General features: G+C 40.6%; 2 protein-coding genes and 1 long non-coding RNA gene across 4 annotated transcripts; 1 reads left to right on the top strand and 2 right to left on the bottom strand.

Moving 5' to 3' along the window:
• The first annotated feature begins 114 nt into the window (after positions 1 to 114).
• LOC127534310 (uncharacterized) lies at positions 115 to 1,499 on the top strand. The gene is made up of 4 exons (XR_007942364.1): positions 115 to 803; positions 942 to 973; positions 1,078 to 1,147; positions 1,328 to 1,499. It is a non-coding gene; the product is annotated as an uncharacterized LOC127534310 (long non-coding RNA).
• Positions 1,500 to 1,904: 405 nt separating this feature from the next.
• LOC110946038 (protein-serine O-palmitoleoyltransferase porcupine) lies at positions 1,905 to 9,766 on the bottom strand. Of its 2 annotated transcripts, XM_022187616.2 has the most exons (15): positions 9,575 to 9,766; positions 8,424 to 8,580; positions 8,136 to 8,328; positions 7,930 to 7,973; positions 7,619 to 7,800; positions 7,370 to 7,500; positions 7,244 to 7,264; positions 6,912 to 6,926; positions 6,668 to 6,793; positions 6,482 to 6,582; positions 6,271 to 6,347; positions 6,119 to 6,182; positions 5,751 to 5,836; positions 4,137 to 4,247; positions 1,905 to 3,595 (listed from the first exon to the last, which is right to left on the bottom strand). In XM_022187616.2, the coding sequence occupies exons 2-15, from the start codon at positions 8,557 to 8,559 to the stop codon at positions 3,494 to 3,496; spliced, it is 1,389 nt and encodes a 462-aa protein (XP_022043308.1). In that variant the 5' UTR covers positions 8,560 to 8,580; positions 9,575 to 9,766; the 3' UTR covers positions 1,905 to 3,493. The 2 variants fall into 2 exon arrangements, with proteins under 2 accessions (XP_022043308.1, XP_022043315.1); XM_022187623.2 differs by lacking the exon at positions 6,912 to 6,926.
• Positions 9,767 to 11,755: 1,989 nt separating this feature from the next.
• On the bottom strand, positions 11,756 to 16,539 carry LOC110946062 (uncharacterized). The gene is made up of 4 exons (XM_022187642.2): positions 16,234 to 16,539; positions 16,016 to 16,109; positions 14,625 to 14,796; positions 11,756 to 14,392 (listed from the first exon to the last, which is right to left on the bottom strand). The coding sequence occupies exons 1-4, from the start codon at positions 16,526 to 16,528 to the stop codon at positions 13,283 to 13,285; spliced, it is 1,671 nt and encodes a 556-aa protein (XP_022043334.2). The 5' UTR covers positions 16,529 to 16,539; the 3' UTR covers positions 11,756 to 13,282.

Raw genomic sequence — 16,539 nt, 5'->3', positions numbered from 1 at the left:
ACCACATTTTGATTAGATTACAGTGTGCAGCAGACAATGAAACTGATCAGCATTATGGTTTTATGGGGTAGAAATGCCCCTATTCAGCATTTATTGCTGCATTGTACCTTTGTTATGCTTACATTTGTCTCCATACACACAAGCACAAACTGATAACAGCCATGATAAATGCACACTCGGGTGTCTTTAGGGATCACAAGGGTCCCTGCGGAGAAAAAAATAATCAATTGAATAATATCAGCAATATTTCTCTCCTAGTCCACACAATGAAGAATGCAAAGGATGGCAAATTTGAGCATCACTTTATGATCCCTGCCGAAACGGTCCACTCCTACAAAGCTGAAGACCAATTTAGTGTGATCATATGTCATAGCATCTTCTTTTTGTTTTTCTCAAGACACAATATTATGCTATATCGAGATCTGATCCTTTATCCAGATCATGGTTAAGTTAAAATCCAAAATGACAGATAAAATACACCCCTCGCCTGTAGCATGATGAGAAGGCTTTCTTACCATGCACAATAGGTGAACGCACAGTTCCAGTGGGTTCACAATGGCAGTATTACAAGGTCAGCTCTGAGGTTTCGCCTGGCTCAGCAAAGACCTGCAGGGCTGTGGGGCATGCTGCTCAGCTGACGGGGCTCTTTGCTTGTTCACGGTGCTCTTTCTCGAAGGGGCCCCAGTGACAGAGCCATTCACAAGCACGGGCCATAAATGACCGAGTTGAACACCACATTAGGCACTGCATTCTCAGAAACCAGCATTGCCTCTGGAGCACAGCCAAAATGCCAGGAACGAAAGGTGAGTGGCAAGCAACAAAAAATAATTCCCACAAAATATTTAATTTATTCGGAGTTGTATGTTCGGTGTAAAGAACAGATGACTGATTAAGGACAACTATGTGTATGACATCCATCTGAATATTTGCACTACTTTCAGGTAATAAGTCGGACAAGAAGTCAGCTACCAAGGTAGGAAAATCACTATCACACTAGTCCAATATCCTAATCTTCTTCTCTCAAACTGTATTTTTTCTGTTTCATTTTTTTTATTTACATTTGCATTTATTCCACAGCAACCTCAGAGTCCTAAAGAGCAGCCGAAGAAAGGTGATCAGAAAGGAGATGATAACAAGAAGCAAGGAGGTAAGCATTTATATGAACTGTAATGTTATTTTAACCAAATCTGTGACAATAATATTAATGTAAAAAAACAAAAATGTTCAGAATGAACGCCTCCTGTTTCTGGCTCACAGTGTGGATATGAAGTGCTGGGATTGCTGTGTCCCCAGTGAAGGTATCTGTCTGTCTTTTATCCCCTCGCAGGACAGCCGAAGGGAGAGAAGCAATAACTTCCAGGCATTCGTGAAGATGGCTTTGGAGACGCTGCTGGGGTCCTGTCGTCGTAAACATGGGGGTCCTCGGGGCAGACAGGGCTGAGCGTCCCTCCCCTCCCCTCCGCACTTTTCCCCCAGAGCCTACAGACTGCAGTGACGTTGTGTGGCCTCGCAATTCAGAATCTGCTCACCTCACACAGAGACAGAAAGTGAACCCGATCTCCATCCATCACCATCTGTTGTTCCTTCCCCCCCACCTCTCAGCCTTTTGCTGTCCCCTTTCCCACACTGTCCCCTCATTGGATGCTCAGAAAGAGACTCCAGGTTAGACCGGATAATTGCTTTGAGCAAAAAAAAACAAACAAACCCAATACACCCTTTTAGAATCCTTCCCTAACTCACATTCCCAGCATGACTAACTGTCCAACAGTATAATCATTCTTTTTGTAAATAATGACTCAAATAAACAACTATTTCTTACAGCAGTTCATGTGAGACTGACTTCTATTTTTACCCGACATCCAAGCATCTTTGCAATGTTGACATGGAAATAAACAAAACCAGCATTCCAGGTTTCATGTAAAATTTTATAAAAATATCACAGGTGTATCAGTGCCTTCACATTTACAGGGACAAAACGTTCACCTAAAGTAAATATCAGAACAGTATTTAAAATGCTTGTTGGGTTGACTGGTATTAGGTCTGCACAGACTGAGCACTTGTTCTCGGGCATGAACGAACATTCAGGCTCTAAACTAGCACGACGTCTCAGTCAAGAATCAAATGCCTTCCCGTTCTAGATTTAAGAAAGATACAGACAGAAAGTGATCATAATCTGATACAGACACTCATGTTCTTCCATCAGGTAATCAGTAATTACATAAATGCATCATTAAAAGCAGCTGTGTAGTAAAAATCTGTACTTAAGGATAGATATATAATATAGTGTACCGTATAATTTCACTCTGAATCTGTAATATGAAAATGAAAGAGAAGTTTGAACATTTTTCCTCTACAGTAATACATAAATGTGTAATACCCTGATTCTAAACTTTTATTTTCAATTCTGAAGATACCGAAGAGAATTTCAAATACTAATAAGACCATTTCTAAGCGAAGGCAAATCATTCAATTTAAATTATCAGTGCAACACAAAACAAAATACAAACACCATTAGGAAACTCCACCACAAAAAAATTAATTCGTAGACCTACTGATTCATTTTCTCCATCTAAAATTCACTAAAGGGTAAATCATAACTGGTGACAATAAAATTGCTGCCTCATAACCATAACCTGTGCTCTTTTCATCCAAAAGTAAACTCTTTGTTTTCTTACACATGCTCAAGAGACAAGCTCTGGTAATAGATAAGTCTGGGGATGTTCTATGAATTTCTTATTGGTAACAAATCTTACGCAAAGATGAGAACTAAAAATAATGTGACGCTCCAAACAAGCATAGTCTGCTACGAAGGATCTGAAATTGAAATTAGGTTGCCACAAATGCAGTAGTTATTAATGTTAAAAGGACGTGATTTCTGAATTTACAGAAAAAGGTGGAAGCCTGGGGAAATCAGAAAGCAATAAGAGACTGCATTATTGGTTTTTGGTCATTTCACGGGATTTGAAGACTACTAGAAGACTACAGAACATCGCCAGTGTTATCACTCAAATCTAAAAGTTACGATTGTAGAACACTTGAGGTGAGGGGACATCACATCTGGAGGACATCTGCCGCGGTCGATGCTGAAACCTAGATAATGGGCTCTATCGTGTGTCCGAGTAAAGGAGCAGCCGGTCGCCACCATGCTGATAGGTAATGATTGTGACTCACAGTGAGACATCGGTAACTGCTGTCACTACATGAGGGCTCGACAACTGCGGCTCAGATAATAAGGATGCGATACGGAGAAAAGAAAGGGGAGGAGCGGGCTATCATTTCATGGATATCAAAACTAGTCCTCAGCAGGTTAGAAGAACAGATTACCCGGCCAACATGCGGCGCAACCTGAACGCTGCGTGTCGGTTCAATGTTGTACACGGGTTGATTCTGTTCTCTTCGGTCTGATGCAGGAGAAAGTCACAGTGCAGAGGTGGAGAACCGGCTTTACATCTCTCATTATTGCTTCCTTTCACTCGCCCTCCGTCTCTTATTATTAGAGAATGAGGCGGTACAAAATCCAGCATCCAAACGTGACCCAGTGGCTCGTCCAGCTCAGCTCCGACCACTTCTGAATGGTATGATGGGTGATATCGTCCTGTAGGGGGCAGGACGGACTATGTGAGCTCAGCGGGACAAAATATGTTATTATCTATGCCATTTGGAGGAACGTCTTCACGGAAAATGTGCTTCATCATTGATTTGTTCACACTTTCTGAACATGTTTAGACCAAAAACCACTCATCAGACAAAACTGTAACTCATGTACATCATCAGCTGCTATATATATCGCAGCTAGAGTTACATTCCTACTCTGCAGTTCACATGTTCATATGTCACATAGTGTACTGTACATTTTATGAGAGGTTGTACAAATATAGTCGCCCATGCATTGCTTAACATGCTGTGGCCTCTAGTAGGTCAAAAGTCCACTTTAAGTTAAACTTAAAACCGCTAAACTTTTGGAGTGTCAGGCTCAATATAAAATATATCTAAAGCATTTGAATAGTATTTGCCTGATTTAGTACAGTGTTTTTTTATTATTTTAAAATGTTCTTCATGCATCCTACTTCTTTGGCTTCACTTTATTGCTGCAAAACATGAATTTTCGTCTGGAGATCAAGGTAGTCTTTTCTTACCTCCTCCTCCTCCATGTAATCCACGCTGGAGTTGAACACAGAGCCCAGGTATGTCAAGTGGAGTATTGCCAAAGCACTGAATGCTATGTTAATCATATACACCCATAGCTCCTGCACAGAGAGAAGGCATTATGTAAGAGCAATGAACTTTTTCATTCGATATTTCAGGCACCTTTCGTTGTAATCCATATGTTTTTTTTTCTTATGGTCAAGAAAACCAATTCCTCAATCAGTTTCTTGCTCAGTCTTGATGAAGGAAGTTTAAACATCTTAATAAATGATGCCTTCATCCTCCATAGTATTGTATATTATGGAGGAATACGCAGACGATTTCAGGAGCTTTCAGTGCATCAGGCCCTAAATTGTGACGCGTGTGCAGTGTGATTCACGCAAGCTGCTTTTTCTTGGCATAAATCATCATTTCCCCTCCCCGCTGCTCTGATGTGTGTAACCAGATTTTTGCCAGGCATCATGCCAGCAAACTCCCAAACTGTATCATTTGACAGCACGAGGCAGACCTCTGGGGCTGCTGCATTTTAACTGCAGCAGATGTGGTGGCATTAAAGCCTAATGTCCACACTTCTTAAGTAATACATTGAGCGCATAAGCACATATGTACTAATGTTTCCCAATACGACAACAACTTAGCCTGTTATTATCTATCTATTAAGAGCTAAATAAAAATTAAATCTGATCAGGGATTTAACTCTCATATTTCTGTTTATGTGGGCGGTAACTATCTGAATGGTAACGAGGCCAGAATAGGTCCACTCTGAGCCTCCTGCTCTGATAGGAGGTGCCAGTAATGCTAGTGTATTGGCCATGTGCACAAATAAAATAGTTGGAGGAAACACAGAATCAGTGAAAAGCATGTAAATAAGCTACAGCTTTATCCTGAATTGGGATTTGTTTTTGCGCAGCACGAACACTGGTCGTAAATGTGTCGAAAAGAAAACTAAGATACACGAAATAAAGACAGCAAATAAACATTAAACTAACTGCAAATGAACCGAAATGACAAAAAAATGAGACAAAATGCAACAAAGAAATTGTGACAAACTAAGTCTAATGAGGAGTTGGAAAAATGCTTATTTGCTTTCTTGCCAAGAGACTTATGCTTTGCACAAAGACTGGTAGCAAGGAAACACAGATAGTCTGTCCAATCCGTCTACCAGAAACCAGAAACACTCCAGAAACACATCACAACCATCTTAAAAGGAGTGCTGCAGACAACTAAACCTAAAAAAGTAAAGCTGATGCTTCTCTACACTATTTTTTTTGTGTTATTCAATTATTTGCATTAATTAAAAAATGAGATATAATATGTTGATTAAAAGTGCTCTAAAGGTGCTGGAGCAGAGCCACGCTGCTTTCTGTCTTCATGCTAATTTATGCTAACTGTCTCCTGGCTGCAGCTTGATATTTATCATACAGCCATGAGAGTCTTATTAATCTTCTCATCTTTCAAGGAGATGAATGAGCATTTAAGCTCAATGCTGAACTATTTCTTTAACATTCATGCAAATCTAAAAAGCTCACTGCTAATAATTTTTGAATGACAACATGGTCTTTGTGTAAATGAAACAAAAGAAGCATGAGAAAGGCGCATGTTACCTTTTTGTTCCGGTGAGTGCAGTTTGGCAGACATTTCTTTGACAGTACACAGGCATTGAAAATGGCTGCGAGCCTCTTCCGCAACACTGAAACGCAAAACAAGACAAATGCATTAGGCCTCTAAGACCTAGGGTGCCCTCTGAACACACATGCAGGCACACACATATGTTGGGTCAGTTCACAAGGGGTTAAAATAAGACCAGAGGAGGAGTTCCTTTCCAACAATAAGAGGAAAATTGCAAGCGCTGCAGCGAACAGAAACAGGGTGTCATAGAGGGTGCAATTAACCATTACTGCAAAGCTAAGCACCTTCTCTAAATGGAAAGGTTCTAATGTGGAAAAGAGAAATGCATTAAGCAGACTCTTACCGTGCTCAATGTACGTGATGAACCCCAGAGATATAAGCACTGCACCCAGATGAAAACTTAAACCCTACCAGACACAAGAATTCGAATTAAAAACACACACTTGTTGACACTAACAGTTGTTAAGTTATGTAAGATTTCCACACCATACTTACATGCAGAAGGGCGCTGGCTGTATATGTCACCATAATGGCGGAGAATGTCCCAAATTTGAGCGCACTCTTAAAAACATCTGTCAGACGAGAAAGCCAGCTTGCATGAGAATGACTGTTTAAATGAGCCTTCATCACTTTATTCATAATGACAGCGATAAACAAAAAAAACAGCTGCTGCCGTGAAGCGTTTGATGTTGGCATCATAACTCACAGGTGTGCAGAAAGCGAGACATTGGCAGATTCCATGATGTTACCACCTCCACCATCGACCGGGGAAATTCTATATTAAGTGGCTTGGATACGGTCATATCCCTAGAAAATTAAAGGTTAAAGGTCTGTTATGAATGTGAATAAAGAGAAACACGCTTTATGTTGATACTGCGCATCCAGTTCTGACCATTTGAGGTTTTCTTTCTCCTCGGTGAAGCCTGCCCCGGCTAGTGTGGTGGTAGTCTCGCTCAAATAGCCAACAAAATAATTGCTGAAGTGGAAAGACATCGTGTTCTCATAGGCCAACAACCACCTAATGCAAAACAGGAGGAAACAGATAAATATTAAAATCTAATTTCGGATACATTCTAGCTATATTAGAATAATGGATTATAATTAAAAATGATTGTTTATTACACTCAAAGACATACTTTGCCGGTGTTCCTCTGAGAAGCAATGGGATAAAGAGAGCAATGTTAGTGATACATTATATTGACACAAATGCTTTATAGAGTTGCCTTGAGATGATCTACGTCTCACCAAGTGTTTCAAGATGGTGAAACAGTTGTGGTAAATGAGGGGGTGAGAGGGGTGTCCTGGTACACATGTAGCTGCACAGAGGGGGGGTATGATGTGGGTACATGTGTGCAGGTAAAGCTTTTATGCAAACGGTGAACAAAAAGTTGGCATGCGAGCACACAAACAGTTGAAATGATGTGGAAAGCATGCCTACAATGTGCCACTGCAACGGACAGTTAATTACCTGATCTTCCTTCTCTTTTTGCTGGAAGCAAAGCAGGCGACAGAGGCATTATCTTACAGAGGAATTAAGCCAGGGAATAAACAAGGATTTTTATGTGTTTACAGGTATCACTGTATTTCCACTCACCTTCGAAGCAGCTTGTCTCCATAGACGGGTATGAAATATGGGAAGAGGTAGGGAGCCACACAGTTGGAAATTACAAGGCAGATCTGGCTCTTTACCCAGCTAACAGACACTTTCAAAAGCCACGAAAAGCTCTGTGGAGGAGAAAAAACCCCCACATTTGAACAGGTAGAGATAGTCTCAGGATAAATCTTTTAAATAATCCGCGCCCTCACCTTCTTTCATACTTAAAAGACACTGAATCACACTTACCAGCTTACGGCCTTCTAAAGCCTCTTTGTAGCTGTTGAAGCTGATCCAGGGACCAAAGATGACTGTGCCCACAAAGTAAATATAGCCCATGAACTCAATGGGTGAGGGCACGCTGGTCACAACACCTCGGTCCAAATCGAAGGCCAGAGAGATGGCTTTCATGGCGACCACCATCTGTGAACCTGGATGACAGCAGCAGCAGCACTGAGTCACTAAAAAACACCTCTCACTAGAACACAAATCGCTACTAATGGTAAATATAATTTCATCAGAAGTGTGTAAAATGCTGCAACAAAACATCCCCGGTCTACCTCTCATCTTGTGCCAGTTGGTGGTATCCATCATATGCAGCTCTCTGACAAAAATGGATAAGAGCAATCACAGTTTTGATGCAGTGCTCGGAGCAATTTTGAAAAGTCTCTGCAACGCGGCTTTGAAAAAGAGTTTACTTCAAACACATGCTTGATGTGCAGTGTGGATGTGTGAACTGTGAGGCATCAGAGGAGGAATCTCTTACCCCAGGAGCAGGTAGATGAGCACAGTGATGGAGAGGAAGGTGCCTCGGATGGTAGAGTGGCGGCACAGGAATAGGAAGAGGTAGCAGAGAAGGCTGAGAAGAACCACCCAGATCATATGGAGCTCAAAGAACAGGTAGAGAGTGTAGAAACCTCCAGCCACCGTGCCCAGGTGTTTCACAAAAGAGGGGAGACCTGACACAGCAAGATTTAAAAAAAGACATTATGATGATGCAAGAAACATAAATAATAAATAACACTGACTGGGCGCAAAGTAACTGGACTCTCACCCAGCATCCAGAGAAGACGGCACAGCAGGCAGATAACCAGCAGCTGCCATACCTGCTCCAGGCCCTGCTGAGCTGTGGGCAGCAGGCAGCCGTGAGCGAGCTCCTGGAAAAACTTCTGTCGACTGAACGCTCCCATCTCTAGACTTGAGCCAAACCACTGACAGGTGAAGGGAATAAACATGGATCATCATGTTACATGGGATTCTGGCATGTACCATCCAAAAGCACCCCAGTGAGTGAAAAACTGCTGAGGAATGGACTGAGGAACGCAACCAAGAGCCTGAGGCATTTCAACTCCTAAGATTCTGATCTGATCAAGCATATGCAGGATGCACCAAAACGAGCACTAACAACAGAAGGACCATTCATAAACCCACAGCACCCAAAGGACCCACTGCCAATGTCACCACAGGACACCCCCAAAGTCCCCTTGTCCATGTCCTGATGGGTAACAGCTGTTTTCGCTGACCCACACAACACTAGGCAGCTGTACTTTATCTTGTGGCTGATCTGCGTATATCTATGGCTGCAACACGCTGCATGTGTATTGCAGTTAAGCACAATAGACAGCTCACTAAACGCACTCTTTCACTTCAAACTTCAAATCCCAGCATGCAAAGTAACTCACTACAAATCAGTGCAACAATGATGATGAAATATCTTGCTATTTTTAAAAATCCAACATATATATTAGATCACATTTTAATCTTAAAACAAATGCTTCAAACTGAATCCATAAAATAATGGGTTTCTGTGTCAGAGTGAAATCTGAGGCTGTGAGGAAACATGAAGACTCCAGCACATTAACATGGTGACCAGTGCATTCAAGATGCATGCATAACATTAGACACATACTACTCTGCAAGGCATGCTGTCTCCGCAATGCAGTCGACCAAGAGGGTGAGTTGACTCACAGCTGCCTTCCTACAACCCCTGCATTAGCAGCACCGAGTGTGTTCAGCGCTGTGCGACTTTCCAGACAGCGGATGCATCTTAACTGTACGCAGGAAATCTGGCAAGGACTGCTAACCTTGCTCCACTGAGCAGCGGAATTGACATCCTTGCTGGAGCTACTCCCCAGCCCCCCACGTTAAAAACAGCTAACTGGGCGCCCCGGGCATGACAGTTGGCCTTGTGGGGGCAAAACTTACCCTTCCAGAGGAGCAGCAGGAGGCTCCTCCGTGTGTCCAGCTGCCTCTCCGTCCTCTCGGTCAGTCAAGTCTGTGCGCCGCCGCTGCGCTTCAAGCTCACTCGGTCCAGATGATGCATATCTGGATGACTCCCATTGTCACAGCATCAGCATCACTCAGACTGTCACCATGAAGCCATGCGAAAACGCTTCAGCCAATCCGGTGCGTGTGTCCGGGGTCGTCGGCCAATCAGCGCTGTAGTTGTTCGAGAGTGACAAGAGAAACGTCCAATCAGAATCGTCGCCCACCACTACCGGCGCGTCCGGACCAATGAGACGTGTACAGCGTGCAGATGTACTCAGAGATGTGGTACCAGAGGTTGCAGAGGAAAACCCTGTGGACACGAGTGATAAAAATAATAGACTTTTAAGGCACAGTGAGGAAATGAGTGCTGGAGCAATTTACAGAATTGCCTCAGCTCCCAACCTGACAGAATGTTATAAACATCAACTCCATTGGTGCAATATGCAGAAGAAAAAATACAGAATAATCAAACAGAAGTGATGACTCTGTTTAAAACCTAATATGACCTGAGAACAGTGTTTTACAGATGCTACCTTCGAAATGGAACATCTATACTGTCAAAATGGGACACCACATAATTTAATATAAAGAGCAAAAATGGAAGAAAATAGGTGATGTCATCAATTAATATGTTAAAATAACTATACAATGAAAATACAACACAGTTGAAACATGCTTCTTATTTATGTGAACCATTAAAAAATATTGTGAAACAAAAACAGGACTTTTAAAGCTATTTTGACCATATATGTTTACTCATTATTTAAAAATATTCTTTTTTAAATTAAATTATTAAACACATTAGACAAGAAGTAAAATATTTAGAAATAGCTAGGTGGAGTGTTTTTTTTGCTTATTTCATGAAAAACAGAGACTTTGAGTTGGACAGTACTGAAAGTTTTTACCTGTTTTTTTTTTTTTAAAATAACCAGGAAATGTTTGAGAAATTACCATTTTTACAGTGTACAATGAAACACTCTGTCTCTGGGTATTGGTTACTGACCAACTAATGAATACAGAATTGTTTTAAAAATGATTTTATTTGTTTCTAAAGTTCTCTTGGTCTCGTAGATCTTTAGAGCCACTGCTTTGGAATGGAGTTCCTCTTCCAATGAAAAATTTCAGGACAGGCATGTTTTCAAAGGCTTTTTGCCGCTCTCAGTTGTCTCAATATTTCACATTTATTGTATTATAGAAATTGATCTTTTTTCTGTTTTTGTATTTTATGCTGCTTCATTTTGTTTTAAAGTCTTATCCTGTCTTTATGTTTGCTTATTATTTTGTTACTGCCTGTCTAATACCATGCACAATACTCTGGTCAACTCAGGTTGTTTAAAATGTGCTACATAAATGAATCTGATTTGATAATTAGGCATTTAGAAATATAAGTACTTGTACATATCCCTTTGGTTGTTGTGTTTTCTTCTCTTTAATAAAGGCTAATGGATATTACTTCTTAGGGTGATGTGTTTCCTTCTTTCTAATAGGCCAACTGGTCTGCAGTTAAACTGTTAGTAAGTCATTAACGTGTACAGACTTAGTAAGAACATTTCAGTTCTATAATTTGGCATGTCTTTTCTAATCAAGCATTATTTTAGCATTATTGAGCAACAGGTTTATTTTGTTTTGCTTGCAGCGGTTCAAGCAAAAAATGAATGTTTGGAAACCACAGCCACCTAAACTAGCGACAGAAAAGGCTCAAGAAATCAAAGCATGAAGGCGCCTTATTGTCATTGTACTGTGGGCTTTTATGTGCAAACGGATTGTATGCCAGCTCACAGAGGAAGCAGGCGATTTTAATTTAATATGACACACTGATAAGAGGCCAGTCCAAAGAAAGTAGGCAGACATTTTTGGGTCAATTTCACAATCCCTTTCGTGTTACCATCAGGAAAAAGCCCAAGACACTTTCAGGCCTGCAAATCTTTCGTGGTTTGGCCACAAAATTATTTACACCCTGAATCCCGTAGGTCAAGAAAAACCTAAGAAAAATAGTATCACCTTTTTTTCAGCATCTGCAATGTACAGAACATATGTAAGACTCATTGTATAGTCTATTTTTTCCAACTCTCTTTGTGTTGTTAAGATGCACCGTCACAGCAATAAAAACGCAAAGACTTCGCTGTCAGTCAGTTTAATGTCTCCTCAATTCCAATGCATCTGTTTCAATTGATATATTCCATAGACTGGGCACAGCCAACAACATGTCATTTACAATTTGTGTATTTTAAAAGAGCAGCTTTAATCTCTTGCAGTGTCACTGAAAGCACAAATGTTCTGACAGTGGCCATGGGGCAAAGACAACATTCTGGATACACTTTAACTAAACTGTCACACATAAGACTGTAGTGACTGAAACTCACATAAAGTGGGTTAAAAAATCTCATCAAACTGATCTGGTAACAATCATTTTTAAAACTTAACATGTCAAATATAGTGGTCTTGTGGTCTCACTTCATAAAGTCTACACACTAAGTAGTGGAACTGCTTTATGTGTGTGTGTGTGTGTATATGGGAAAAGATTCAGCACAAATACAGTATATTTACATAGTAAAAGACAAAGACAAAAACAAAGACATTGTCTCTCTGTCTCCAGTTGGCTGAGGTAGGTAGGAAAATGTAGTGTATTCACTGGCAATTTTCATCTCATATGACACTATAAAACACTCGCTCCTGTTGCAGTGCATTTGCTCACAGACTAAAGTGATAATTATGCAGAAAACTGCCTAGTACAGGATATAGCCTGCAGCCTAAATGCCACCTGGTGCAGTTTTACAATCCAGGTCAGTTACATTCAGAGTCACATTCATTCAAACAGTAAAACTTATCAAAGAGTAGTGATAAAAAAAACAAATGTGAAAGAGCTCAACCACAGAACTATTTCTAAATACAAAAGGGCAGAATTTGAATCAGTTGCATAAAATATATCAGCGAACAACTAAAATTGGCCGAACTGGGAGATATGTGACTCTATTACTTGCAGTGGGGCTGACCAATTTCTGAAAAATAAATGTAATATTTCTGACAGATAATGAAATTTAATTTAGGATTCTATTCAATATTCACTCTAATGAACTAAAAAACATGTGATGGAGCAACATCACATGAGATATAAAGAGCATGGCTACCTTTCAAATTTCTCCACGGAGACGATACAATGTTTACTGTATCTACTGATGCAAGGATGACAGCATGAATTTGTCAAACCATTGCATTGGCAGTTAAAACCCTGCACAATTTATATCCTATGTCTGAGCATAATGTATATCTTTAATTTGTGATTTTATAACTGCATTTTTCTAATCGGGATTTCATTTTGAAACTGGCTCTACAGACCTAATTTGCAGTATATGCATACATGTGCATTACAGGAAGACTAAAAAACAAAACAAAAAAACACAATTGTTACATATCATACAGGTGGGAAAGGCATTATGCAACAGAAAAATCATCCCAAATGAAGTTAATATTTCAGTAGTAAATCTACCAAACACACCGGTGAGTTTGCAGGATTGGCGCATTAACTTTTTGATGCAAAGAACCAGTCCTTCTGCAAGCAGCAGTGAAATGTAAATCATTTCAGTTCAGGCAAGCAGGTCAGTCAGAAGCGTAGTTATTTAAAGACACTTTTAGCACCTGCTTTGATCAGAGAACAATCTCAAGGTCATACGCAATTCTCTCATTTTTGTCTTCTTTGACAGTTTGCTCGTTCTCAGAAATCATCATTGGCTCAGTTTCTTCCTTCACAACAGGCTTAATATCAACATCCTTCGTCTTGCTGAAAATATAATCATAATTTCTCTTAACCTCAAGTAAGGCTGAGGTGAGGCACTGAGGTGAGAAGATCTTCAGAGAGGGTGGGAGTTCTGGACATTGAGGCTGATCAAAAGTTGCCATTAATGACCTAGGTTTAAACGAGGTGCTTTGCTTCCTATGTCTGATTTTTGCAGGGTTTGGAGGGGGCATAGCGGAGGATTTCAGCAGCCGCGGTTTAGGAATGTTAGGTACGATTCTAGAGTTTGGGGCTGGATTGGGGACCACAAGAGTCTCAGGTGTAAATTCAGAGACTGGAGGTATAGCTGCAAGAACTAATGTAGAAGAAGTCAGTAAAAGTGTAAAGGTCTGTGAGCTCTGAGCATCGTCAGGCACAGACTCCTCAGTCGTCTGGCTTGGCTCTAGCTTATTTGGCGGATCATTTTCTGGGATCGAGTCACTTCCTACATGTTGTGGCTCATCGACGGAGGACTCGTGCTCAGACCCCGTCTCGCACTCGATCTTTGGCCGGAATAAAAAGTGTCTGTGATGGCGACAAAACAGCACGCCACAGCACTTCCTGCCATCTTTAGCATGCCGTAGTTTGTGACGCTTGAGACTCTGATTTGAAGGAAAAGATCGATCACAAATGTTACATGGAAAGCAAAGCTCTTCCTTGTCGACGGCATGGTGCTCGGTGAGATCTGTCTGACTTGTGAGGCACTCCGCATCAACTTCACAGATTAACGACTTCTGTTCTTCATGCTGCTGTTTGTGTTTTACAAGCTGTGATGTACCGGGGAAGGTGAGATTGCACTGTTCACACTGAAAGCCACCTGCTGGTGAAACGATGGGCTTTAGAAGCACAACGGGACTCCTCTTGACTGGGTTTGCGATGCCTGCTGGTGCTTCAAAGGATGGTGATGGCATGTTTGTGTTGGGTGTTTGCGATTGGATTGCTTTGGTGTCATTCTCAGCCTCTATAGTCGATGCTTCTTCTTCCTACAAAAGACACACAGTAGAGACTATTAATGTTGCAAAATCCTATTGAAAAGATTTAGCATGATCTCTATTTGACAGAATAGAAAATTACCTCATGAATAAACAACTAGTAGTGTTAACAAATAACCTCACTTGTATAACTTCTGGACATTCAAAATGAAGGATAGTAATTCAATGTAATCTAAAAACATCAAAATCAATGCAAAAATAGCAAAATATGGCTGCTACCTACCTTTGGCACTGATGGGCTTAACGGAATCTGAGTTTCCATTGAAAGTTCACTTTCAGTTACTATCAAAACAGAGGACTGGAGGTCCTCAGGAGATTCGACTCCAGGAGGAGGAGTTTTTTCCTCTGCTCTCATTTTGGCTGCACGGTGGAGCCTTGCTCTACGACTGTAAACCCTTTAAAAAAAAAACAATTTGAACATTAATTGATCTGAAACGTGACAAAACCTTCAAATATCTACTTAGCAAAGTGGAGAAAAAAATGAGACCATTATAAACTTGCAGTTTTGGAGACATTAAGTTACTTTCATGTTTGATTATAAACTAACAGCTCAAGCAACAAATGCAGCTCATCTACTGGATGCGAAGAAAGGCACATAGTGTGACTTGTTACATCCTGACTAATCCACTCTTCAAGCTAATATACAGGGAAAATATATGGTTATAACCAATTAATGAAGTTAATGTTGCAACTCTTTTGCTGCAGAGAGGCTCATATGGATATTGAAGCTGTATGTACTCAATGCAGCTAAAACTCAGCTAGAAGCAACAAACTAAACTGATTCTCGGTTCTGTGTGAGACGGCTCACCTGTTTGAAGCAAAGCAAAGTACAGAATGTGATTTGTCCCTTGACTGAGGCTGATTGCTTTCTGTGCTGGGGATGATTTATAATTATGAGTTTTAAATTATCTTGCTATTGCTTTAAAGCCACAGATATATGCCCTGCTGCTGTCTGATGCTGCAGCCATTCAATAAACTCAGAAAAAACAATTTCAAACTACTTCAGCTCCTTGTCAGGTCTTGTAAAGGGAAAAAATGGATTACATTCATCACTGGTGAGTATCAACAATCTAAGCAGTTAGCGTCTGTTTTTAGGAAATAAATCTAAATATATTTTCATGGACATTTCAGTTTGTAGCTGAATAGATCTGAAATTATGGGGCCAAATGAGTGAGAAGGGTATTGTGATTTCGACACACAAACTGTGTATTTAACTATCTGTGTGGAGTTTATGGACGAACATTGGGACTAAACTATGAAGTAAACGTTCAGATAATTGCTTCACACAACCTGAAGTACTGTTATTTGTGCATTTCTATCCCTTACTGTGACTGTTCACTTCAGACTTGTGCTGTATTTACAGTAATATGAAAATAGTACTGGGTTCAACCAAGTAAGATTGCTAGCATGTTTTTTATAGAAAAGTGACAAGTGTGCATTCATGAAGCTGACATGTTCAGTTGTATGTCTTCAAGTGGGATTATGAAGCACAAAAGTTAACTCGCACACTATATACAGAGACTATATGGATTGTGTTCTACACTTAAAAAAATATTGTGAGCCATTAACCAAATACTAGCTACTTAGTCAGCAATAACAATGTATATCTCTGACCTTTTTATTCTATTTTTGCGGGGTGGGCTCTGTTCAGTGCATGTAAATACTGAAGGCACAAAGTCGGGCTGGTCATAGTCCATGGATACTTCTCCTGCAAAACAGAATAACACACACAAAAGGGTTTTGGGATACTTTATAGGTGCAGCTATAAAGTCACCAACATGTAAGCGAGCTGTTATAGCATATCGTAAATGAAAGCAGGTATCTCAACCAACCTGATATGAAATGAGCGCTACAAACACGAGCGGTGTCTTTGATTGGCTCCGTGCTGCCATTCGCTCGTTGTATCGCTTCAAGCCATAACCGCCTCCTGTTGGCGTGATACGGCCGCGAACCAGACGGTATCCTGTATAATTTGATGCTGCTGCCTGGGGTGTATCGGTATTTACAACCAGACACGCAACAAGTCGACATTTTTGCATTAAAAGAGTTGCATTTACCGTTAGCTTCGGTCAAGGAAGTTATCCGCAAAAGTAACACTCCACTTCCGTTGCCAAGATGCGCGCGCATTCTTGTTGTAG

Source organism: Acanthochromis polyacanthus, chromosome 6, assembly GCF_021347895.1.
Source record: "Acanthochromis polyacanthus isolate Apoly-LR-REF ecotype Palm Island chromosome 6, KAUST_Apoly_ChrSc, whole genome shotgun sequence".
Classification (NCBI taxonomy): domain Eukaryota; kingdom Metazoa; phylum Chordata; class Actinopteri; family Pomacentridae; genus Acanthochromis; species Acanthochromis polyacanthus.
This window is presented reverse-complemented; position numbering and strand designations above follow the sequence as displayed.